The sequence below is a fragment of the Halichoerus grypus genome, chromosome 2, assembly GCF_964656455.1.
Source record: "Halichoerus grypus chromosome 2, mHalGry1.hap1.1, whole genome shotgun sequence".
Classification (NCBI taxonomy): Eukaryota; Metazoa; Chordata; class Mammalia; order Carnivora; family Phocidae; genus Halichoerus; species Halichoerus grypus.
In genome coordinates, this window is record NC_135713.1 from 58,508,810 (window position 1) to 58,535,614 (window position 26,805).

The window sequence follows — 26,805 nt, forward strand, 5'->3', positions numbered from 1 at the left end:
TTTTGATCTTAACATTCTCATCTTCATTATTTTCTCCCAGTTCATTCAACAAACATATATGAAGCATTTACAGCATCTTGGGCAATGTGATAAACACCTAAAAGGCTTTAGAGATGCAGACGACAATTTCTGTCCCCTAGGACTTTGCTCCCTGGTGGAGATGTGCATGAGAGATTGACAAAAGAAATGTCAAGATAATATAAGCAGCAGCCTGTTCAAAGCGCCATGAGTACTCGGGGGACGGAGTGACTAATCCCATGGCAGGGGCGGGGGATGATCAGAAAAAGTTACAGAGAGGAGGTGACATTTCAATTGCAACTCACTGTCTGCCATAGGAGGTAAGAGCCCAAGCTCCCAAGTTTGGCAGACCTTGAAGGAACTCCAACCTTCAACACCTCAGACTTACAGAGTTGGACACATTACTTAGATCCCTCCAAGCCTCAATTATTCTCCTGGAAAATGGGGGTAATTGTAAGCTACCTTGAAACAAATCAGTGAATGGAAGGAAAGCACTTAATAACATCCCATTTTAACTTCAAGAAACTAGAGCCTTTATTATCCTAATTAGTAGTAATATGGATAATATTCATTTATTTTCCCCAAATGGAGATTATTCCCCATGATAGATAGGTATTGGAACAATGTCCTAGGTAGAGGGAACAACAGGGCTAAGTCACTGATATGCAACAGCCTCTGACTTTTTAGGAAGGTGGCAAGGAGACGGGCACAGGGGGAAGTAGAGTAGTGGGAAGTTGGCAATGCCTACTAGGTTGGAGTCAGATTGTAAGGACCCTTGTTTGCTGTGGGAGGAATGTTATGTTCTAGGATGGTGGCGGGGTGCTATTAGAGATATAGAAGCCAGGGAATGGCAGATGTGTGTCTTAGGGAGATCCCCAGGCAGCCAGGAGGGGGCTAGATCTGACAATCTAGCTGGACAATTGTAAGAGAGAGTAGCCCTTGAAAGCCAGTGCAGTCCAGGGGTCTGCATGGAACAGACAAGGGCTCATGATGGCAAAGTCATTCATTTCAGTTAAACAAGGACCTCCTGTATTTAAGACTTTACAAGGTGAGGAAAGCAGTTCTTACTCTCAGAACACCACATATAATGGGGTAAGAAACAAGGGGAGAATTAGAAATAACTATAATTTAAGACAAATAATCATCCCAAGAGAATAACAAGGACAGCATTAAGAGGGTCAAAAGCGGGGAGGGGGGTGGTGCTGGGGCGTGACATCCAGGTGCGTGAATCAGAAAAGGCTGCGTGCTTATTGTCAGAACCCTTCCCCCCCTCACTGGACCATAATAAGCTATACGAGGCAAGGGTTGCATCTGTGATTTTCTTGACCAGCACAGAGAAGGGAATCAATAACTGTTGGAAAAAGGTGATTATGGACTGGGGTTCATCTGAGAAGTTTCCCTGGTGCTGGTGGATGTGATCGTAGAGTGGAAGGAGAGATCTGTTTCAGGAAATCCGGTCTGGTCAGTGGTAAGTTTGTTGCATGGCTTTGAATTTGCTCCCTTTGATCGCTAACTACAGAAAGTGTATTGTTTTCCATCTTGTAACAAACAAGCAAACAAAAAACAATGACAACATCTCATGATGTCCCCTCTTCTCCATCACCCATGTGAGATTTCTGCATGTGGGACTGGATTCAGTCAGGCTTCGGGTACTTGGTGTAAGAGTTACGTGAACCACTCTCGATTTCAACAGTTAAAATGATTCAGCCCATTTGGCTCAGGAGAAAGAAGCCTTTTCTGTCAGCATAACCAGGGTATCACAATATCGCATGAGCTACCTGGGAAACCAAGTCCAAGCACCAATGGGAGGTCATTGTGTTTAGCTGATGATTTAAAAAAATGCATATTGAGATTTTGCCAGGAGAAAAAAAAAATACTGGTTTAATTTGAGTGAATTTTAATATAATATAGTTATGGATTCCGAGAATTGGTGAGGCCATTCATGATAATAAACCTTTTATTTGCTTTGGAACAAATAATCCTTTGGTGTGATGTTTATTGTCTTCTCATTTTAGTTGTAGTTTAAGCCAAGGCAAAATGCTCTGTCCAACATGCTTCTTCAGTTAGACAGACCCTGTCTCCTTTAAATTGCATTTTGTATAAAATGGACTAGGTCACATGTAATAAATTTTGGCATTTTAATGGAAACATTATAGAGAAAACAGTTAACAATCTGCTTTAATTTCAAAACTAATTTTCTCTTTCACACAGTAAGGCAGTATCTTGGTAAAATGTGCAAAATACATTGGGATTTAATTATGATGGCAATTTGTTCTGAAACAAGGTTAAGCCGGACTGTCAATATTCAGAATAAAGGTGTTAGGGGGTTGGCAGTGAGGGCAGGATGAGAGTGGCTTGATGTTCCTGGGTTCTGAGTGCCACGTGGACCACAGTAGAATTACAAGCCCTGGGCACTTACTTGCTAGTCAGTAGAAGGATGAATGTTCCTGGGGGAAAGACAGAGCCTATGCACTCCAGTGGGACCATCCCCATATGAGAACTGATAGACAAGGAAAAAAACTGGGAATGATTTTTTTTCATGTCTGTCCACTGCATCCAATTCATTCATTAATTTATTGCTGCAACAGATATTTCAGTTCCATTGTGCTAAGTGCTAGAGATACAAAGGTAAGCAAAAATAAGCAGGATTCCTGCCTTAAGAAGATTATAGGCTATGAGAGAGAAACAGTCATCAAGGAATGACACAAATGTATGTACAAGGACAACTGTGTCAAGAACTTTGATGGAGGGATCCCTGGTGCCAGGTGAGTGTACAGGAGGGGTATTTCATGTGATCTAGGGCAGTGGTGGTAGTAGTCTTAAAAAACCTTACCTGGGAGGCCCCAGCAGAGCTGGAAACAGGGCAGGGAGGATGACATAGTGTGGATTATTCCAGGCAGAAGGAAAAGTTTACATAGACCCTTAAGGATGTATTAGCATAATGGGTCCAAGGAAGCCAAGGTGACTCAATGTGACTGCAGAGCAGGCAGGGAAAGTGCCTGAGATGGGCGCTTCCATGGGAGAGGCAGGTGGGCCCTTTTGGGTTTGTAGTGACAGATCTGGTCTTACTTTCTAAATTTTTATCAGGAAGCCAAAGTGTGACGGGTCAGATCTAAATTTTGCAGTGATTGCTTTTGCTTGCAATGTGGAGAATGTGCTGGAAGGGAAAGGGAGTACACTTGTGGAGGCCAGCTAAGAGGAGGGGTTTGGAACAGGATGACAGTATTGGAGGAGAGGCGTGCTTATCTTGGCACCTGGCTTAGTCTGGCAGTGAGAAAACCAAGCTCTAGGTTTACTTTTCATGGACTGAGGGTCCTGTAGGAGACAGGCCAAAATCATATATTTGGGAAACCTCCGGAGTAGTGGTGATAGATGTGACCAATAGGAATTCAATCTGTTAGTTGGTTGAAAGACGGGGATGAAGTTGAGATGAAACCCAAAAGGGCTTATGAGCATTAATTTGTCAAACATAGTTTACACCAAATACAGTGTTGGTTGGGTGTGGATATGTCCCACAGCTTTTTTTATTGCAAGCCATACTTTATGAGCATAATGATCATTAAAAAATCTATGTTTCTTGGGACTTAAAAAAAAGAAATATGTTTTTGGTATATAGCAAGTTGCCTTGAGCAGGTTGAAATGAAAGCCTTTTCAAGCAAAGGCCATATTGAGGCCTCTGCTAAGCTAATGAGGCAGTTGAACCTGCCAGTCAGAATGGGTCTCAAATTTAGTGTCAGTGATTCCTGGGACTGCCCTGGGTCATGGTGTCCAGTAGACTTCCCATATTACTCCCACCACTACATTGCTCCAGCATGACTTCCCTGAGCTATTGCTGTGAGCCCTCAGACGACTCATGTAGCCTTACTTGACTGCCTCATGCTTAAAATGGCAGGCACCCAGGTCTTGCAGTGTCTTTCATCTCAAGGATACTTGATTCCACACCTCAAAGATACTTGATTCACCTCAAGATACTTGACAAGGATCTTTCATTTCTTAGAGTTCTATGCTGTGCTTGATATGCCTGCATGTTCTTCTGGATCACTGAGGACTTTGTCAGGGAACATTCACCGTCATGGTTTCTGGTCGTAATAAGAGTTCATTCCTTATCAACACCATTTTTTGCCCTGAGAAAATCTTAAGCTTGTTTCTGAAAACCCACTGCAGCTCCATGAAGGCATCTTGCAACTTCTCTCCCAATTTACTTCAATCAGCAAATGAATGAATATACAATTATTGAGCACCTGTTGTGTGCTCTACATTGTGCTCAGGATTTTCATTCACTTAAGTGTCAGACACCCTTGTAAGGCAAAGGTTATGTTCAGTATTATAGGAAAAGGAGTCAGAGGCTCACAGAGGTTAACTTTCCCAAAGCCACCTAGCAAAAAGAAGGTGGCAGACTTTTGTCAAACCCAAGACTTCTGATTCTATGCCCAAGACTCCTCCCACCTTAAATTGGTAAACAAGCTGGCTTTAGTTGGCTCATGGACAATGAAGGAAAAAAAATTGAATCACATGATGGGAAAGTTGTTTTCTTTTCATTTCCCTCTCAAACATCCCGATTAGTCAAGTAGAAAATGTGTTTGGTGTTAAAGTAGCTTTAGCATGTGTTGAATATTTGCTAATCTCCCTTTTTAACAAAGAGAGCTGGTCTCAGGCTTAACACCGTCAACACTCAAATCTTAGCAAGAATTTAATAAAATTATTTTGATTTTATCTTCTATTTTTGGAACAGCATATTGGTTTCCTTATGGTGGTGATATAAAGCTATCTTTTAAGGAAGAAAATTACAGGAAAAATAAAAAAATGTTGAATAAATTATATTGTATGGGCACAATAATGATAAAAAATCAGGAAAGTATATCCATCTGAATGAAGCTAGGAACTATTCCATTGATTTAAACTGCCTCCTTTGCTCCCAGGACACGTAGGGCTTCATGTGATAATTGAGGCACTAAGTTCTAAATGTGTTCATTGTTGATTTGTTTTCCTGGGAAACATACAGAAGCGATTATAATGAAAACTATCCTTGTCACTCGAACCATTGAGTCATTTTTCTTAAGTTTAAATTTTATAACCCAAATCAACCCAAACTAGTAATGGAGTCTTAAACCTAGGAAAAATATGTAAGTTTATTGCAAAAGATTATATCCCATTTAAAACAGTTTAGAAATTTACAAAACCTTACGTTGGTACATAGTCTTTAAGAAGGTGCTCTATAGATGAGCTGGTATGAAGTTCCAAGTATAGTGAGTACGTATTTTTTTTAACTACAGAGAAAGCAGCTACATAAACTCCTGCAACTGAAGTTGATGTATTGGTCTTTTTCCCTTCAATTTTATAAAAGTAATTTTTGTTAAATTAATATCTCTCATAAAACCATATAACCTCAAGTACAGCATTTCTGTAGAATATCATAGTAGATGTTACATAATATTTTACAAAGAAGTGATTTCACATGGTAGGTGAGTAGAGGTTTGGCATATGGATCTGTGTGTTGTTTGAAACATAGAGATAATCATTTTTGTTCAGCAGGATGTTGTTTACTGAACCCATTTCCCTCCTATTTAAAGTGTTCAATATTCAGAAGAGACCCCCTTCCCGATTTCAGGTTGGTGGCCTGAGCAGTGCTGTGTTGTGCTTTGGTATAGAATTATCATAGCCTCATTTGTTGTTGTGTTGTTGTTGTTGTTGTTGTTGTTTTCGAAATGTCAACATTTTCCAACTCCAATTTCATTTAATTCAGTTGAGGATTTATCTCAGGTTCCCAACTCAGTGTTGTAAGTGTATGACAAGGTGAGCTTCATTATCCAAGAGGTGGATTATTCTTTTTGTGTGAGTTACCTCAGATACCTCTTCATCATTCCAGGCTAACTCTGGCAAGTGATCCTGCTCAGCTCTGGGTCATTCTGCATTCTGCTCATTTTGATGTTGGAATGTGCACAGAGCTTATAAAGTAGGTAGAGTAGGTATTTATATCTCCATTCAAGAGTGGAGACACAGGTCCTGAAAATTTAAGCAACTTGCCAAGGTTAGTGTAATAGACTGTTCTGTTGCCTGGGTCTCTTAATTCTAGGAACAGGATTATTTTCATTCTAGCATGCTACCCGAGAATATAAATTAATTTGAAAATTAGCATAAGCAAAGCAAATTAAGATGGAAGCTCTACTATGAGAAAAATTATATAAGAGATCCCAAATGATCTTGTCTTATTGGATTATCCTCTGTGCTGTTCTTTTCCACTGTTGGGGCCAACTGAGAGTTGATTGTGTGGATACAGAAAGATCTGTGGCTTTTAGCCAGTGGTAGCATATCTTATTGAAATGTGACTTCTTAAGTATGACAAGTGTATTTATCTTAATTCCAACTTAGTGTTATGTATTCCGGTCTCATTTTGTGGGTTTAAACATTACACTAGAAACAGAATGAGAACATCTTGAATGACATTCCAAGACTTAAATAGTACAAGCCGAGACTCTTTGCCAAATTTCCCTCTTGCTCCCACTGAAATAGCTTTGTGCACTGCAGCACGGTGACAGGGAAAGGTGAAGCTGTCGGAGTGGTTTGTTCAGTTAGTCTCAATTTGCAGTGGGGTACATACATCCCACGTGCACTCTGTAGACTCTAACTCAGACACCTGATCTTCAGCAAAGGGGATTATGAAATGCCTTCTTCACTGAATGCTTGTTGAGCTTTAGGATCCCTTTTCTAAGCATCATCAATGCAGCCACAGGCTGGTAGAGAATTCAATGCAAAGGATACAAGCCTTTCCAACCTACCCCTTAATCCCCAAGAGTATGTAGCAATTAATTCTATTACTTTAGTAGTTTGTTCAGCCATGCATGTTTGACTGGACCCACATGTATGAGGGTCTTGCCAAAAGAATGAGTCAGACTTCAAAAGAATTCAGACTTTGGGAAGGAAAGGTCTTTAATACAAAAATGGAAAAAAATATATCCTTATCCCCAGTCCTGATGCTTCTTCAATCAGGTGACCATCACGTGGTCATCACAAAGGGAGATTGTAAAGATTAGTATACCTTGGAACCTATCTACAAGGCTGTTGCTCGGATGAATGAACAAGAATCAGTGTTGTGTTTTATCTTAGTCTTATGTTACTGGTAAGATGAAATGGACAGACAGCTACTGGATCTCATGGTCTTAAATACTGCAGGGACATTAACTGTGGAATCTTAAAGTTCAAGCCGAAACCAGGTCCCACCCATTTGCCGACAGGTCTCAAGCCCCAGGCTGAGAACATGATGGTTTAAGGTGGGCCCTGCAGTAGTTACAACGGCAGGATAGCCATACCACCAAGCTCCTTATATCCTGCTGTAACCTCACTCTGCCAGACTGTAAAGCTTACACGACATGAGATGACACATCCTTGATTTGGGATCTAAGGGCTAATTAAAAATAAAAATGACCCAACCCACCAGGTGATCTTGCATTTTTATGCCCTACCTACTTCTGTTGTGCTTCTATATGCCAATATCTTAGAAAACTGCCAGTTTATGTATCTAATTTTTTTCTGGGGTATCTGCTTATAACGCTCCTCTATCTTCCTGTTATTCACAATATTTTTTTTTCTTTTGGGATGATAAACCCAGGATGAGAAGGAAGTGTTTAGCATCATGGAGGTGTTGGAAAATGTGATAGGGTTTTGCTCATGGTGGGAACCTAGACTCTCAAACAAGGATGTGGCCTGGTCATGTGTGACAGCGAACTAGGCAAGTGGTGACTCTAGGGTCCATGAAGTCCTCAGCAAGCAGCGTCACTCATTCAGGTGAGATTAGTGGTCAGGTGTCCAGCAGCAGCTAAACCAGCCCTGAGTCTTTCCCATTTCACAAGTTGAATGGCTAACCACCTGGGGCCTGTGCTAAGAAGTAGAGAAGGCCTGAGGGCAGTGGTTTCCCCACCTTGGGGAGGTATCTGGGGAGGGCAAAGGGAATGGACCCAACAAGCTCAGATCCACCAGAAGCATTTCTTCTTCACTTTCTTGGTTTTCCTCCTTAAGTCCTGTTTCTCAGGGACTGGGGTTTCTGCTGGGGACTTTGGTGGGGGAAATGTCTCCTCCACTGGTTCTGCTTCCTCCAGACTCTGTAGAACTTCATGGAACCTGCCTTCCTGCTGCCGAAAATCATATTCTACACTGAAAAACAGAGAGGAGAAGGGAGGAAAGTAAATTCAAATCAGCACATACTGATTTAGCATCACCGAGTGTCCAACTGACATGGAGGAGCATAGGCTTTGAGATCAAGCCCCACATGCTTAGGTACCTACTGACCTTAGGAAGATTGTGTCAGCCCTCTCAACCTCCAGTTCCTCATGGATGAACTGGCACCTGAAATGCCTTCCTTTTGGGGATGCACTTAAGTCTAAATGAGACGTGTAATATGACAGCCTGATAGTAGGTGTTCAGTAAATATTGCTCCAATCTCTCTCACACATTTATTTAATGTTATTAATTGTTAATTCTTTTTATACATTTTGCATAAAACTGCCTCATTATAGAAGATTTAAATAATACAGATGAATATACAATAAAACTGACAACTCAGTTTCCTCATCAATAAAATGGACACAATAGCAGCGACAATCTCAAAAGCTTTCTTTGGAGTTAATACGTATATTAACCAAGTGAGAGAATACAAAGGAAGTACTTAGAGCAGTACCTGGCAGGTAGTAAGCCTTCCGTATTTGGTTGCTCCTATTAGTGTTGTTATTATTATCATCATTACCATTATTACCACTAATACATTATGTCTTGCTCTTTGCCTTGCTTCTCAATTGAACAATGTGGCTTGGAGAGCTTTCCATATACACTTACCTCATAGTATTCCTCCATGTAAGCATATTTAAATACTTTCCTTTAATGGGCATTTCTTAATCTCCATTTTTTCTTTGCTATTTTATTTGTGTGTTTTGGAGTCATTAATGTACAGAATCCATTGTATTATCTGTAAGGTAAACATGATGCACTTGGGGACTGGGTGTTCTCAGAGGTTGAGAGAGTCAGAGGTCAGGAAGTATAGAAGCTCTGGCTTGTTCACAGTGGGTGCTCACAGTGGGTACTCACACTTCCCATGCCCTTGAGGGCTTGAGAATCAGGCCTGCAGGTGTGTCAGGGTTTGTCAGCTTGACTCATTAACTCTGACTCAGTTTTCCCAGAAGCTGGAGAGCCAGGCCAGAAAGAATGAATCCTGCAGATGCCCCCAAAGGCTGTGCATGGGTTCTCTCTGCCCTTAATTGTCCACTTTCCTCCCTAGGAGATTTACTTATGGAGGAGTTTTCACTGCCGAGATGATTATAAGAAGACTCTTAAACTCTTAGCTGTGTTTTCACCTGGTTTCATTCTAGGGCCTCAGATGGCCCAAGATGAGTAACCAGTGTAGGAGTGTGGAGAGTGGAGGAAATGCAGAGTTGCAGAAACCCAAGTTCTTTGCTTGGGTAAGGAGTGAAATGAAATGCTTTATATGGAAGACAAGACCCCTACATTGGTTTGTGATGCGACATGACGTTTCTATCCCTTTCTACCCAGCAAGGGATAAAAAGGAGCTATCATTAAACGGACACTTGTCCTTATCTACTATCCCCATGTCACCTCACAGAGACCCAGGATCAGAGTAAGTGCTGCTGGAAAGGCAAATCATGATTGTCACACATGACTAATGAAGCCCCCCAATGGGCATTCCAAGATGGAAGAAGCTAAAGAGTCAGAAGAGCCAGATAGCATGTTTTGTAGCCAGACCGATGGGGTGTCAATGCTGAGGGAGCATTGGGAAGATGTTTCTGTATTTTTGATAAGCTTCACCCAGATTTTCTTCTCCTTGGTGTCATCCTTTCTTTTTACATTCCTCCTTGGTCTCTTCTATAGGGACATACTCCTGGCTGGATCACTTATATAATGGCTGTGTTTTTCAAAGCAAAGTTCCACAACTGATTAGCTGTGAGTTTTTGGGGAAGTCATTTCTCATTTTTTTAAGCCTCAGTGTCCTCATCTGCAAAATGAGCATGGTACCTACTCATAGGATTTCAGTGAAGTTTAAAGGATATACATGTACAACACTCAGCTCAGAACAAGGCACCAAGTATTCAGCCAGTCATTCAACAAATATTTATTGAGTATCACCCATGTGCAAGACCCTATGGTAGGTGCTAGGGAAGGAATGGTAGACAGATAGATAGACATTATTTCTGGCCTCCTGGTACTGGTAGGCCAGTGGCTCTGCATCTTTGGTAAATGCCAGTCAACATCAAAAGCAATTAGGGACATTTTAGCCAAAGCCAAGGATTTGCCAGGTCACTGAACAGAGGCATCCACAAACTCAAACACTGAGGCTTTCACTTCCAGGATGCACTATCCAGTGCTGCACTCTTCTTTGTCTCTGGACATGGGGTGAATTTTTGTCTGTACAACCTGCACCTCACCCTCCACAGTAGAAACTCAAGGAGATGGATTCAGAGGCTGGGTAAGAGTTGGTCTCCAACAACCTCTGCATTGCTTCAAGGAAAGCATTTAAAGCAGTAAGTTGTAAACTCTGATTCTTAGCCCCACTAGCACTAATTCACAGATAGGGGACATCCACATTCACAGTTCTGCTACCTCCTAAAATATTCCTAGCCTTCCCCCACAAGGCACAAAATTAACCTCTATCCTAGAGCACAATATAGAGCCCAAGAAAGTGGGTACCTCCTGCTCATTCTCAGAATTTCCTGTGCTTTCTGGTATAGGATAGTCCATCCATCTGTCCAATCAGCCAGATAGCCAGCCAACCATCCATTTATCCATCTATCCATCCATCCATCCATCCATCCATCCATCCATCCATCCATCCATGCATACATCCAGCCTACCTACCTCTAGCCATCCAGCCAGCCGGCCAGCTGGCCAACCAGCCATTTATCCTGCCCTGGGCCTGACACTGTACTCAGTTGTAGGGACTAATAGTAAGATAGTAAGATGTGGATACTGCTCTCATGGATCTTACATCCCAGCATGTGAGATACATGATTAAGCTAACAAATTGATTTACAAATTGCTTTGCATTTATCTCAGCTACCCCTACCTTCCAGCAGTTCATGCATAAACCTCTACCAAATTACATGAACATACACATAAACTGGCCTCCTTTTTTATATGTAACTTTTCTCTGACTTCACAATTCAAACAAAAAAATGACAACAACAACAAACCACTTGTGTTTGTTAAGATTCACAATAGTGTCCCAATACCAATTAGAAAAAAATAATGTTCTGGGGGATTCCAAAATATAGAACTGGCATACCTGGGGAGAGAAGAGCCAGGAAACAGAATGTTAACTCTGTCTCATCATCACAATTTAAAGTTCAGCCCAATATAGAGAATAGAACAGGGGCTCTCAAGGGGAACACTCCTGGGTTTGAACAGAGGATATACCACTTACTGGCTGGGTGACCTTGGGCAAGTTGCTACTCTTTCTGAGACTCAGTTGAGAGCAGGGATTATAAAGCTACCTCACTGGGTAGTTGTGCAGATGGGACACAATAACAGGTGAAATGTCCTCTTGTAGGATATGGTGTCTGCCCACCCCACTCTTCACTAAGTCTTTTGTCTTCCTATCTTAGGGACTGAATGCCTTACCTCCTCACTCATACCTTTAGCTCTTCAGTAGTTGTACACCTTGTCAGCAACATCACTCTTCACTCCTCCCCTCCATATACATTCAGGGAAGAATACACTCTTTATGTTTCTATGGAAACACCACAGGGTTCCATTATAATCATTAGGGCTTAGGAAGCTCCCCACCCCCCTCCTGCAACTGTCCCCACTGGTCTTGACAATTTAAAGGGGATTGAAAGTGACTTTCTTTTCAAGGACAGGCAAATAGCAGAGTATAGGGAAGCATGTACACTTTGGAAAGAAATTGATTAATGTTTTTTAGGCCAAAGCAATTTATTAACATAAAGGAAAATTGTCACTTTTCTTCTTATTCATCCATTTGACAAACTACTGTTTAGTTTGGAGGGGAGGAGAGGGAGTATATTTTGTTTTGGTAGCAGCTGCCTTATAAATAGGCAGGGGGCAGTGCCCTCTCTCATCTGTTTTCATTTTGAAAAAAAATTGGTAAGAATTCAAATAAATTCTTAGCAGAGGATTCTTTATAGATTCTGGGGAGTGACTGTCTGCCTTGGGCTTGGTATCAAGGTAGAACACCAGTAACTTTTCCAACCTCACCTCCACTTCTTATTTTCCTCTTAATCTCCCTACCCTGACACCCTTAACATTTTCTGCCACTCATATTCCATAGTCCAGAGGAGAGAGGTGTTGAGTGCTTAGCTTGTGCAGAGCTCTGCACACAACTTGGGGCAAATGGTGGTCAAGAAGTTGTTGCAGTATAGGCTTCAGGCCTGGAACCATTGAGATAGTCCAGAGGTTAGTCCTCTGTGAGGTTAGTCCTCTGAAGATGCATGGAATACCTAACACCTGATTCAGGGGTGCCCAATTCACTGGGGAGTCTTAGAGACCTTTCTGCCCAAGATGCCTGTGCATGGCACCACACTGCACTTAGAAAGTGAGCTGTGTGGAAAGCAGGAGTGGAAGAGAGCTTTCGGGTTTTCTTCTTGAGGGCACCTCACTAATCTAGCTGACAGATCAGTGTTTTAGCCATCATGCTAGGTGAAAAGTAGAGGATGTTTTTCTAGGTAATTGGAAGGAGCGAGAAGCCTAAGTCGTGGCTTGTCTGGAATAAGAAATAGAGAAGCAAAAAGTAGATAAATACATAAGTATATAAGCAAACAAAAGAGCCAGGTTCTAGATGCAATATCTTGGCTGGGCAAACTGAAGTTGGGTGAACCAGAAGGAGATAAAAGTTTATATAGGAACAAACAAACAGTAGAAACGTCTTACTTTTAGATAGCACTTTCATATTGCAAACCTTTCAGATCTGTGTTTTTATTTTACCCGTACAATAGCCCAGGAAGATGGGAAGATTGTTATCCCCACTTAACTGACAAAGGGGTTGGCAAAGGGAAGTCACACCATGAGTTATGATCAGAATCTAAGCCTGGTTTCCTGACTCCCAGTCCTTTGTTTTTCCTAAAGAGAGATCAAACGCTTTATCCCAGGGCTTGGCTATTACGGGAGGTCTTATTCTAAGAAGAAAGAAAGAATGAGAGTACCTGCAGAGTGTTAGGTGAGGACATTTAAATGAATAATAATAACTCTAATGAGGAGGGGCGCCTGGGTGGCTCAGTTGTTAAGTGTCTGCCTTCAGCTCAGGTCATGATCCCAGGGCCCTGGGATCGAGCCCCGCATCACATCTCATCGGGCTCCCCGCTCGGTGGGAAGCCTGCTTCTCCCTCTCCCACTCCCCCTGCTTGTGTTCCCTCTCTCACTGTGTCTCTCTCTGTCAAATAAATAAATAAAATCTTAAAAAAAAAATAGCAGTAATGAGGAGAAGTAGGAAGGTGGGGAGAAAGAGGAAGTGGAGAGAGAGGAGGGGTGGCAGGAAGACAGGGAGAACTACCACTACTCTCATTTATGAAGTTTCATCTGAATTATGGACACTATACTACAAGTTCAGTAATTCTCGCATGTCTCATGTAATTCTCACAACCCCATGAGAAAGATATTAACTTCATTTTACACACGAGGAAACTGAGGCAAGGAGAGGTTAAATATTCTGTCAAGAGCACACACTAGTAAGAGACAGGGCCAGGATTTGTGCGCCTACACTGTCCAGCTCCGAAGCTTGTATACTAAGGTATACTGTGCTGAAAGGACCCAGTAGTCTCTAGCTGTGTGAGATCCTAGTTGCCAAATGTGTATGGGGGGTGGGTGGTGAGGTGGTGCTGATCAAGGCCTGGTGTACCCTAATGACCTCACAACCCTCTGTGAAACTAGACCAAACCCAGAGCTGGGCCGCATGGAGGGCACTTTATGACCCAGCTGACCAACCCACTTCATAATAGTGTTTCTAGCTTGCAGGGCAGTTCTGACCATGAGGCTGCATTCCCAGAGAAGATGGGCACCCCGTTAAGAGGAAGCTTACTCAAGGTCATATAGGGACCCAGCAATCTTGGGTCTGCTGTAGGCTGCTGAGGTCTGTGGTGGGCTCTTTGCACTTCCTTCTTAGCAGGTGAGTCTTGCTCTTGTATAAAGAGAAATGGGGACAAGCCACTGCCATAAACCATACACTGCAGGCAAGGTGGCTGAGACATTAATGATCCTCAGCATCTCCCTGAAGACAAAACATCTTCCAAACCCCTCTCCATCTTTTCATCATCTCTGTCAGAATGCTTCTGTGGCCCCTCTTGCCATAGAACCCAGGTGCACCACAGATTCATTGACCTCCTGCAACTTTCTTTTTTAAAGAATTAGCTGTAAGAATCAATGGAATTAACAAGGATAGTTTGGTTCCTCTCCACTTGGATAAATCACACCACTTTGGAAAGTGTCTCTGGGGAAGAATTACAGTCTGGGAAGGTAGGAGCTTTCGTTAGTTTATTCCCCCCCACCGCCCCCCCACCAGCCTGGAAGGGATTTTGTTCCTAATGCTTTCTTCTGATGACCAGTTTGCTCATTATTTATCGGGTATAATTTTAAGCTTCACAACTTTAGCCATTTTAAGTTGGCAAGTGTACCCCTCCTCCTAGGGCATCTGTCTGCTGACGAGTCCTCAGAGAATTGCAGGTTCCCTTCTTGATACATTAATAAGTAGGACCAAGCTGTAGAAATCTTCACTGCTGATCGCTGTCTATGAAAAACTCTGCCCTGCCTTCTGTAGCTCTGGGTCAAGAAGGTCTTGAGGTTCGGCCCTCAGAAATGGCAGGTCGTCTCAGAGAACCTTAACATGTACATTCACTGATTATGCAAGGTCAAAGGTCAGAGGTAGGCCCAGGAAAACCTGAAAGCAGGATCGGTTTGAGCTCTGGCTGCATTAAATCTTGGACGAGTTGTTCATGTAACCCCTCTGAGTCTCAGTTTCCTCATCTGTAGAGTGATACCAACAACCATACCCACATTTTAGGGTTTTTGGGAGTCCGAAATGAGATGATACATGTACAGTGTTTAGCAAAGTGCCTGGCACTGTGCCTGGTTCAACAAACAGTAATGATTGTTCCATTAACTTGATAGAGAAATAAAGATTGGGTCGTTCTGTGGTCAACTATGGCCTCTGTGCCAACAGCCATCCATTTGTTATTCCTGTGAAATTCTAAACTTGATTGATTCTATATTTATGGTATGTTTCAGCCTCTTTAGCTATTAATGCATTAAAATAGGTTTCATTTTTATTTCAGATAAATCGCTGATGCTATAAATCCTACTTTCTCCTTGCATTCTAGGGAGAAGAAGAAAGGGATAAAGCTACTGAAAGAAATGGGGGCTAGAAGCAAATGTCTTGGGGATCTACCTTTCGGGGCTCAGAGAAATTTCCACATGTACTCCAAACTCTGTGTCTGTTTCCTACAAAAGAGAGAGTTTGAGCCATGCTTGGTGGCAGTTGTTTGGGGGATGCTGGATGGTATTGCCATAATGTCCCTCTTCCAGCATTTGCAATAAACACTGCTCAGTCCATATTGAAATGTGGTGAGGGCTGCAAACGCCTCTGGGATTACTAGAACGAGCAGATATGCTGTGTAATTTATAATTATTTTTCACTGCGGACTTCATCGCTGGCCAGAGGGAGGACTGTGGTTGGAAGGCAAAGCTCGCACAGTTCACCCAGCTCTACACTGGCAGAGCATCAGAAGCAGACAAAAAGAAAATACTAAATAATTTAAGTGGAAAGTGGGTTACTAAACCCACAGGCCTGGGTGCATATTGCATTTCTAGTAAAATAATGCCTTTTTCTCTAGTTAGGTAATAGCTTTAAGTGGCAGGCAAGGCCAGGACCCAGTGGTCAGAAAGCTTCACCACAGAAGGAAACTCAAGGGAGACACTCAGCACCTCTGAGTGTGTAACCCTAGGTGGCTCATGTTAGTCTCCAGAGCCTCTTTCCTTGGTAAGGTGCAGGCCTGGCTTTTCTCCTGCAGGGCACACGGCTGTAAGGCTTTGTCCTATGTTCCAGAGAGCTCTTTCTGATGCATTTTGAATATCAAAACTGTGAGAGAGTGACACCGGAAACAATGGGAAAGCTGGTTGCTGGGTACAAAGGGTGGTGCTTGCAGCCAAATCTCCTCTGTCTGGTTCAGAAGGAGTTGTAACAGTGGAAGAATCAATAATGGTGAAAAGGCAGCCCGTGGTCTGTGGAACTTGAGGAAGTGAGGATGGTGGTGGAGGTTCCTGGCATTCGGTGTCATGCATATTACCTGGTTCAGGAGCATAGGGTGACTACACCTGTCTGGTGAAGAGGGGGTGGTGGTGTGGGGCAGCACTTTGCATACCCACCCTAACTGGTATTTGTGATTGCTCCTCCAGGACTTGCCAGAGGATAGTTCCTAGCATTTGGGCTCTTGGCTTCGGAGCAGAATTGGGCTTTAATTGGTCTTAACCTTAATTGGAGGAGGAATGTCAGCAGGGATTGCCATTCCCTTCCTGATCTCAGATGAGGCCTGAGGAGCTGGGAGATGTGGCAGGAAGGAACGATTACAAATGGATGCCCTAAGTAATGCATAAGGCAAGTCTGGGACCCAAAGTGGACTGACAGAGACTCATTTTCCCTTCTCTTTGGAAACAGGAGGCCTCAGAAGTTATGCTTTACTATATGAGCAAGGCCCCTGACATCCTCTTCCTTTCCTGTTGCATCCACTCTCACATGTACCCCCTTGTTAGGTCTGTATATGACCACCTAACCCTATAATTAGTAGAAAGGTAAGTCATCTTTCCAATGATGCATTTAAAACAAAAACTGTTTGCTGAGCTATTTTATTAGCAAGAATTTTCTTTTCATGGGCATGTAGGCTGGTTGTCACAAAAGTTTCTAGTAAATCAACTGCCATCTCTTCCTTTCAAGACCCTGATTTTGGGGCACCTGGGTGGCTCAGTCATTAAGCGTCTATCTGCCTTTGGTTCAGGTCATGATCCCAGGGTCCTGGGATGGAGCCCCGCACCGGGCTCCCTGCTCGACGGGCAGCCTGCTTCTCTCTCCACTGCTTGTACTCTCTCTTTCTTGTGCGCTCTTTCTCTCTCTCTCAAATAAATACATAAAATCTTAAAAAAAAAAAAAAAGACCCTGATTTTACCTAATTGAATGTCTCTTAAGCTTTATTGGGATCAGAGCTTCCCAAGGAGCTTGCTATAACTTCAGACTCCCATTCTTCACCCCACCCCCTGCACCAGCAGGTTTGGGGCTTTGTGAAGCCCAGCAACCAGGATTCAGATACCCAGGAGACTCCCATGCAGGTGATCCATGATCACCCTTTGAGAACATTAATTAAGGCCTGCATCTAAAATATAAACCCTCATGATGCCCTTGGCTGAGGGGAACTCGGCCATGTAGCATTCTGCGGATACCCCTCAAATAGGTCTGGCCTCTGAAGGCAGCATGCTGTGGAATCTAACTAGCAGGCCCTGGAACTGAGTCCCAATCTTGTCATTGCCACTTACTAGCTTCAGAGTAACTGTGCATATGCCTCACTTTCTCAGTCCCAATTGTCTAATCTGAGTATTGTGCAAGTACCTGAGCCTCAGTTACCTCATCTGCAAAATGGGAGTATTTTTATCTGTCTCACATGATGGTGAGGATTAAATGTGAGAACAAAAGGTATTTATAATGACCAGTAATAATAGACACTCTCTTCTTATTTCTTTCCCCTAATCTTCTTCCCAACAGATCTCTGCCCTCAGCTAGCTGTTATAATTGTAAAAATCATCAAAAAAAAAAAAAAAAAAAAGTCAAATAAAATGACCTCCCATTAGATGTGAGTTGTTTATGAATCATGAGAGTTTAATCTGGCTGTATTATTATTGCTGCTGAAACAAATCATCACAAATTCAGTGGTTTAAAACAACACAAATGGTACTCTTAGAACTCTGGAGATCAGAAGTCCTCCAGAACTATAAATCACGGTGTCAGCAGAGCTGTGTTCCTTCTGGAGGCTCTGTGAGAGAGTCCGTCCCTTGCTTTTTCCACCTTTTAGAGGCTGTCCACATTCTTTGCTTATGATTTCCTCTCTGGAACCTGTTTCTGTTGTCATATCTCCTTCTCTGACTCTGCATTTTCTGCCTCCCTCTTCCTTTTATAGAGATCCTTAGTATTTAATCGGGTCCACCTGGACAATCCAGGCTAATCATCCCATCCCAAGATCCTTAACCACATCTGCAAAGTCCCTTTTGCCATGTAAGGTAACATATTCACATATCCAGGAATTAGAATAGGGACATCTTTCAGGATCATTATTCTACTCACCACTCTGGGTTTTGATATTTTACCAAGAGAGACTGCAGATCTAATGTCTTAAACCCATTTCCCAAAGAGATCACTGGGGCAGTTCAGATACCATAGAAGGGAGATATTTATTTGAGCATGGAGGGAGTTTGTGGTTTGCCACAAATCAAACTTCGCCTTTCCAACCACAGCCGGTACAGAAGTACTGGGCAATCATGTTGGATGGCCGTGATGAACAAGGATCTCAATGTCCTATGAAATTGCAAAAGCTCTCTGATTAATCGAAGGAAGATTTGATTAGGTTCCATCTTGTTTAGAGTATGTAGCATTCCAGGTATTTGAAAGTCAACAATCTTTGTACTACATTCAGTTGTTGTTTGATTCAGTTCAAAAATATCTACTGAGGACCTGCTGCATAGAAGCCTTCCTTCCCCAATAAGAACATTTGATTAATTAAGACCCTCCACTTCCCAACCAAGAGTAGGCTTTACTTTTGGGCAATCTAAATAACTATCTCTAACCCACCACTGCTTTTTATCCTTGCCCCAGTCAATGTAGCCATTTCCTTTTTTGACAAATATCTACTGAGCACCAACTGTGTACTAGACACTGGCCCTCAACTTTGAGATATTAGCCGTCTGCTGAAGGAAAGAAACTCATCAACACTACGTTACAATGCAATAGGATAAATGGTATAGCAGAGGAACATGCATGCTATGGGGTTCCACCACAGGAAGGAATGTAAGGTTATCCAGAGGAACTGGCTTTTAAGCTGCAAGAGGAAATTTCCAGACAAGACGGGGCAGAAAAGGCATTCCAGGAAATGAGGGAACTTATGCAAAGGCACCAAAGCATGATAGAACACACAGTTTTTGAAACTAGCCAGAGTTCTCTGTGGCTGAGGAGAAATAGGAGACCCAGCAGGTAAGAACGTTAGTATCACATTCAGAGGGCCCTGAAAAATTAGCTAAGTGCAGCAACAGAAACCAGAGCAAAATTGTTTAGCAGGGGAGTGACATGTTGAGATTTTACTTTTCAGGTACTTTAGCAATCTGTGTGGAGGATTACCTGGGATGGGACAAAAGGGACTTATGGCAAAAAGATGAGGTAGTGTTCAAGTGACAAATGATGAGGGCCTTGACTGACCAGAGACAGAGGGGAAGAGGCTAAGGGGATGGATTTAGCAAGTAGGATTAGTAGCCAGTTTGATGTGTGCTGTGAAGGAGAAGAGTGAGGCAGTGGGAACTAAGGTTTATGATGTCATGGTTAATGATGTTGAGCAAAGTAAGAAATAATAGGAAGAAAATAAGGAGTGTGTTTTGATGAATGGTGAATTTGAGGTGGCTTTGGGATACCAACATGGAAACATTTATAGGTAAACAGAGAGAGAGAAAGAGCAATCTCATGAAAAAGGGAGGGGAGGGTGGTGTCACAGAAATAAATTTAAAACCTGTGAGTGCAGTGGAAACCATGAAAAGAGGCTAAGGCTGAGAAGAGGAGGCAGGAGAGAGCTGTTCAGGTAGACCCCCACACACTCAACAGCTCTTTTGCTGCTCTCTCCTCTCCAGCATCTTTTAAACCTTCCATGGCCAACCTCTCCCTCCACCCATTTCAAATGCTAAGTTTGCAGCTTGCTCTTTGTTAGCATTTCCTAAGCAACACACTTAGATGGGAGAAGAAATTTTTTTTTATGAGAAAGACTTCCTATTCTTTTCCCTAAAACATCTGAGGCATTTTACAACTTAGACCAAGCAGATTTTTTCTGGGATTTGTGTCCAGAAAATAAATGCATGATTGGTGTAGCCAAAGACCTCCAAAGAGACTCGGTGATTATTTTTTTAGAGTGACCGTGAAGACAAAGTGCTGGAAAAGCAGAGAACAGGTGAGGGATGGAGGAGGGATGTGGCATGGAGGGACACAATGGCCTTGAGAAGAGGAAAGGGAGCTTATTCCTTAGGACAGCGTCTCTCAAGCTTCATGGTTCATTCACCACCTTCCAGGCCTTTGTGAAACTCCCCACACCATCTGCATGTTTACTTACTTTTTTTTTCTCTCTCTAAATCAATTCACTTTTAAACTTGAACACTTATCCAAAACAAGTAATATCACTTTTGAAAGTGGAGACTTGCATCACTTACAATGAATATATAGAGGGACTAGTTTTCAAGGTTAAAAACTTCAGTAAAAACTTTAAAACCCTCTGTTTGGATACTGTTGCTTGCCTATGGCTATGAACCTGACAGCTGCTCTCTCTTGGCAAAGAAGTGTGATAAGCAAGCATTAGAAAGGCTTTGAAGATATTCTAGTACCAAACTCAGATTTCCCCTGTTAGATAATCAGAGGAAATGAATTAAAAAGGACAACCTCCTCACCAGGTAATTCAGTGTTCTTAATGTTGGTACCACAGGTGGCGTTCACCCCCCCTTTGAGTAACTTGTCCTAGGATTAACACTAAAGCGGTGAGGAGAGTGGGGACTAAACAGCCTGGGACCAGCTTAAGGCATAGAGGCAATTCCCACACTTTTCCCTTGGTACCTACAGTCGTCACAATTCCAAGGAGCCCATCCTCCCTGCCGTATGCAAGCCCCTGGGAGCCCCTGAGAGTTATGCATGGGATCTGTGGGCATTGGTATGGTGCTGTTCTCCTTGGTGAGGTAGGATCTGCCAGAATGATCCATGGTAAGAAGAAAGCCAAGGGGCAAGGGGCTGGGGCACCCAGAGGGCTGTCCTTGGAGCAGGGAAAATGAATTGGATAGAACAAATGACCCCTTGATGGAAGCAAGTAGCATAGCCATAGCCTTTGGCTAATGAGGCCACTTGGAAAACTTTATGTGTTGCTAACTTAGCAGCAACATCTCCGCAGAAGACCCAGCAGGCAACCTATCAGGCGCCTGTGTGCTTTATGTACAGTGACGGGGACTGGGCCCATCCATCATCAGGGAGAGGGACTACAGCTTAACAAGGCCTGAGGATGAGTATTTCACATCGCTTATTCATCAGTTTGTAAGATCTGACTTCCCAGGACACAACACAAGGTTTGAAGTCATTTGAAATGTTAAAAAAAAAAATGACAACTCTCATCTTCCCGCTTTACTCTGATGGGGATGTTGTTCTGATCTCTTTGCTTTCATCAAATTAATTGCCCCTTCCTTCGCAATGGCTTAGATACAAGGCTGTAGATACTGTCTGGGAGAGCAGTCTGGCTTTGAATGGTAATAAGGGATGGACGCATACAATGGCTGTTCTTGGAAAACTGGAAAGGGATGTGTGTGTGTGAAGGTTTGCTAACCTGTGCAGGGGTGTAACTTAATTTAGAATGTTTGCTTGGGATGTTTGAAGTACATACTAGAAAAATGCAAACATTCTCAGACTTTTGGAGGTCATAGTTTAGCCAAATATTGCCACTTTTAATTCAGCATAGAACATCAGAACGTCAGGACCGAAAGGGAACATAGGGACCATTTAATTAAAAGCCCTCACTTTTTAGATGAGGAAACTCAGAGGCCAGAAATGATTTGTTCAAGACCAGGCCATGAAACTCACAGTAGATTGAGAAAAACCCCTTGTCCTTTTTACTTACAGACCTCAATAAAAAGTCATCTTAAGATGGTAGAAAATACAGCATCCCCTGCTGAAAAAAAGAGATCATCCAAAATTTAAATGGAAGTTCATTAAAAGTCATTCTTCTTGTTTACGATGAATAGTTTTTTGTCCTCCCTAAATATCTAGACATTCAATAGTTTTTGTCCTCATAGTGATTAGGAAATTTGCTTACGATAGGAGATAAAAAAAAAAAAAGGAGTAAAAAGGTAGGAAATTGATAAGACTGCCTATTTACATGTTCTAATACCACAGGCCTTTTCCAGGGCTCCCTTTTCTGAGGGGATATTTTACACTGTGATAAAGGGCATTTCCTGTGAGTGGTTGTGAAACTTGTGTTGGTGTGAAAAGACATGGTCCTGTGACCCCCAAGCATAAGGAATTGACAGTTCACTGAGAAAATGCCCGAGGCCCGAGGCCCTAAGTATAGGGGCCTCCTGACTTCCATTTCCAGCACCCCTCTGCCCCGCAATCCCTTGTTAGGGTGAAATCCCAGGATTGCACTAGAGAGAAAGAGAGATTTTAGAAAGAAGACACAGACAACACAATCGGGCTTCAATTTGCTCAGGCTCTAGCTGCCTTTGTCCTCTGAGATAGAAAAGTAATAGGGAAAGCTTGACTGTATACTTTAGTCAAACAAAATTAGATGCCATCAACTGAAATGATGGCTTTTGACCACTTTTCTACCATGCCACCGAAAGTGGACTGCCAGCTAAGGGGGCATTGATCTTTCTAGTAATAACAGTAATAAGCCCTTGAATTTGTACAAAGGTTTGCAATTATACAAGACATTCACAAAAATGAGCTGATTTACTCCTCGTGGCAACTCTTACTAGGGATAATTGTCCCCACTCAACAGATGAGGCAACTGAGCCCCAGGCAGTTGAGCAGGCATCAGACTTGGGGATTTTGACTTCCAAGTTTAGCACACTTGCCACTATATGAGTTTTCCCATCTACCACTTACAAAAATCTGCTTTATTGTAGCAACCTTACCCTCCGCTAGAAAGAAATGATGTACTTAGTAATGAACGCAAAGTGCTTAGCACAGTTCTTGACACATCTTACGTACTTGGCAGGTGATAGCTACCGTTGAGGAAGAGGCAGGGCAGTGGAATAATCATCACAGGGCTTGGGATCAGAAAGACCTGGATTTGAGTCCTGAGTCTGACCCCTCCTGCTCTCTGAAAATGTTTAATGCAAACTGGGTCACATGGCTTAGCTTCCCTGAGGACATTGACACCTGCCTCACAAGGTGTAACTGTGAAATGAGATACAAATATGCACGCAGAGCTTAGCACGGTGCCTATACTTACTGTGAAGTAAGTGTAGGGCAATTAACGGGATTTGCTCATAGACCTTATTGTAAGGAAAGGAAGCAATGTCTGCCTTGGAACCAGATGTTAACATTTCATAGTTGAACACCTTGGTTTTTTTTTTTAGGTTTCAGGTATTCAAAGGCCTCCTGTCTTTGTCTCTCGCTTGACTTTCGGTGTCTGAGTTTACGAGGGTGTTCTATGGCCCCCACAGCTTCTGTGCTCTACAGAGCAGGCCTTGGTTGTGGCCAGGTACCTGTATATGATGCACGCCGTGTTCTGGCAGGCACTGCAATTGTTGAGGTCTTGACCAGTTCGATAAAAGTTGCGCCTGCAAGATAGAGCATTTCCTGGATGAATCCATGGGCAAAAGCCCCATGGGTTGCACACATTCTAGCTACCGGTTTCCTACAGCATAGCATTACCCCTCTTATCGGTAGCAATGCTCTAAAGTTGCATGGCAAATAAACAAGAAACCCGCAATAATAGGACCTCACATTTCTAGAGGGCTTTATAAATGTTTAAGCACTTTCATATCTGTTTTCATGCTGACGATAAGCCAGTGAGATGAGTCAGTTATTCTTACCTGCACCAATAGTTAGGGAAACTGAGGGACTTTGCAAATAGAAGGGAGATTATTAAAACCCCTGACCATTTCGTTCAGTGCATTTCTCCGTATCACCACAGTGCTTCTTTCTTATAAGGCAGTGTTGGGTCTGATTCATATCAGCAAATGCCAGTTAATTACTTCTTCCCTCTCCTACCCTTTTGTTGATTAGCTTTAGCCATTCCTTCTTCCCAGTCTTTAGGGGGCACTTTTTCAAAGGAAAGCATTCCATACCTAAACAAATCACTGCCTTCCCCTCCCCAGACTGGTGCTGAGTCACCCAGGAAAGCATTCTGTGACTTTTTCTCTTTGCAGAATTGTGATCTCATTTCAGTACCTATTTAGTGGATCAGTGATGGACTGGCCAAATCCATCAAAGTGGTTAGTGGAGGGGAAGATCAACAGTAACCTCAAGTCCTTTGTAACAAACACACAAATTACTAAAATCCTGTGCAAATACAGCAACTTGCTAGAAGGATGGACTGGGGGAAGTAGCTGTGTGCTGTCATCTTCTGCCATCATTTATTTACTGGCCCCCTTTCATTATAAAAATACTTTTTGACCCTGTTGTTTCACTGCCCCCCTTTCTCCAGTCTGTTGATATTTGGAAACCAAAACAAATAGCAATGGAAATCCACCAAAGCCTAGAAATGAATGAAACCCATTCGGAACAAAGGGAGGCCACTGGTTATGATTTGGGGAAACCACAGAACCTCAAAGACTTTGGAGACATTTTATTAACAGAAACCAGTGCTCTCTCTCTGCCCCTGTCCTGGCAAATGACTTAACCCAGTAGTTTTCAATATAAAAAAAAAAATTCACCTTACCCTTCTGTGAGAGCTCGAGCTTTCTCCAAATCTTGAATTACATTCAAAAGGACTTTAATTTTCTCTTGGTTCGAGTGCAGAGATTCCTCCACGGATTGCAGCCTGCCTTGGAGATCACAGAGTTCCCCCTGTGCCAGGTGAATTGGATTAATCCCACAAGTCTCTCCATTGTTCTGAAGTTTGGTCTCTCTTCTTGGAAGAGGAGATGGGAGGTGATTGCTTCCTGAACAATTTTGAAACTCCATGGTGTCTGACTGGGTGGGGTTCTTTGCCATCTGCTCCCGACACATGGGGGCAGAAATTGACACGCTGTTAGTTTTGAGAGACTGTAGATCCTGGTGATTGTTACTCAATGAAGAACAGTCTGAAGCCCCTCCTGAATGGGCGGGCTGGCTGTGGAAACCTGGTGAGGGAGAGCTGTGAGTCCGTGGAGGTGACGAAATACATGTTTCCTTTGACCGAGGTGACAGTGGGCCAAGGTCTTTGTCATCAGAGTTGTCTTTGGGCAAGAGCAATTCGGGTTTAAGTTTCCCTGTGCCTGGCATGTGGTTGGCATCGCTGGTGGCATCTAAGCAGGAAGGGGATCTTTCTGAATCTGATAGTGGCACTGTTCTCCCATCACCTGGACACGGGTCAACCAGAGGATGGACGGAGTTGCTTATGTCACCTGACCTGTCTGGGCTGAGAGTGGACTTTCTAGCTGCCCAGGTAGGACTGTGGTAAATATCATCTGGGACCTGAATGGTAGCAGTTACTTTCTCTGAGGGCCTCCAAGTCCCTGCTTCCAAGCATACGCTAATAGGCCCATTGCTTTGCACCTTGGACATTCTAGGAGGAAATGGGTGGGATACTTTGACTCTTCGAGGCCCATCCTCAAGATGCTGAGCCAACCTTAAGTAGGCAAGTTCTGAGGATACAATGTCCTGTTCTGAGAGGTTGCCGTTGACCTGGATGGCACTTTGGGATGCTGTTGGCATTTCTACCAGGGACTTGCTGGATGTGAGTCTCTTCCTTTTGAAAACTGGGAAATGCTTCCTGAGACTGGGGGAGGTTTGGATCGCAATGTTCCGAAAGCCCCCTGCCTTCTGGGACCTGGGGAAGGAGAGTGAGTAGGTGGGGAGGTGATGGTGCCTGGAGGCCTGAGTCTTGCCCATCACAGCTGGGTCCTCAGACGCTTGGATGTCAACCTCAGCTAGGCCAGGTGGAGTCTTACTGGTCCCATCTTCCTTGAAACGTACTTGCTGAGATTTGCTCCTGCGATGGTGAGGTTGTTTCACGAACTCCACTGACTCTAGGCTGTTACGCTTTAGAAGCACAGGCCGCACTTTCATATTTTGCTGGGCCATTGAGCCTCACTTGGAAGGATTGGGACCATACACTTCTCCGGGGCACATTTCCTTAGGTCTTTGGAGCAGCATCTAATGATGGCATCTCAGACGTGGAGATCTGCCAGCCAGGATGAAGTGGTCCTCTCCTCCGTGTATGGGAAGTTCTGTTGGCCATTCCCAGCCAGTAGATTCTCCTTGGGAGCTATCCGTAATGCTCCCCCTGCAGTTAAAATACTATTTCATCGTGGTGATAATTGCCACTTAGATAAACAATGAGTTAGGCTAATCATTAAACATCTGATCTACCAAGAGAGCTGGTGGGCTGTTTATCAAGAGAGGCTGGCAGGCGGTTCTGATCCCGGAAGAAGCTTGCTGTCTTGAACGAAAAGACAACAAAAGTACCATTTAGGGGATAGCGCCAGACTCCCAGTGTGTGAATTCCAAAAGAAACCTGCTACGTCTGGAACATACGGCTTCCTTTCCCAGAGCATCAATTTCCACTGTAGAACTGTAGGAAACTTAAACACATCTTCTTTCTGGAGCATGTAAACAGGTGGGGAAATCAGTGACCTGGGGGCTGGCTTCTTTGAGGATACATGATGCCCCTAAGGGAACATCCCCATTTGTGTCAATCACAAGTTCCTCCTTTGGGGCCATCGCTTTCTTTCATGCTGTTTCCTTGTTCGTCACAAAACCCAGTGGGGTGTGACCAGGATAGGATTGAGGCATCCGAAGGCATTCAGAGGGCAGAATCACTGTCGGAGTGTCTTGGCTGAAGTGCACATGTAGGCAAAGTGAGCCCC

The 26,805-nt window shown here is 43.2% G+C and overlaps 2 protein-coding genes across 4 annotated transcripts in view; one reads left to right on the top strand and one right to left on the bottom strand.

Annotated features, from left to right (window-relative positions):
* The window catches only part of DOCK2 (dedicator of cytokinesis 2), a 404,152-nt gene that overhangs the window by 188,400 nt on the left and 188,947 nt on the right, over nt 1-26,805 (top strand). The gene's annotated exons all lie outside the window — the stretch shown is intronic.
* INSYN2B (inhibitory synaptic factor family member 2B) lies at nt 7,771-26,741 on the bottom strand. The gene is made up of 3 exons (XM_036079468.2): nt 24,675-26,741; nt 23,497-23,571; nt 7,771-8,166 (listed from the first exon to the last, which is right to left on the bottom strand). The coding sequence occupies exons 1-3, from the start codon at nt 26,018-26,020 to the stop codon at nt 7,980-7,982; spliced, it is 1,608 nt and encodes a 535-aa protein (XP_035935361.1). The 5' UTR covers nt 26,021-26,741; the 3' UTR covers nt 7,771-7,979.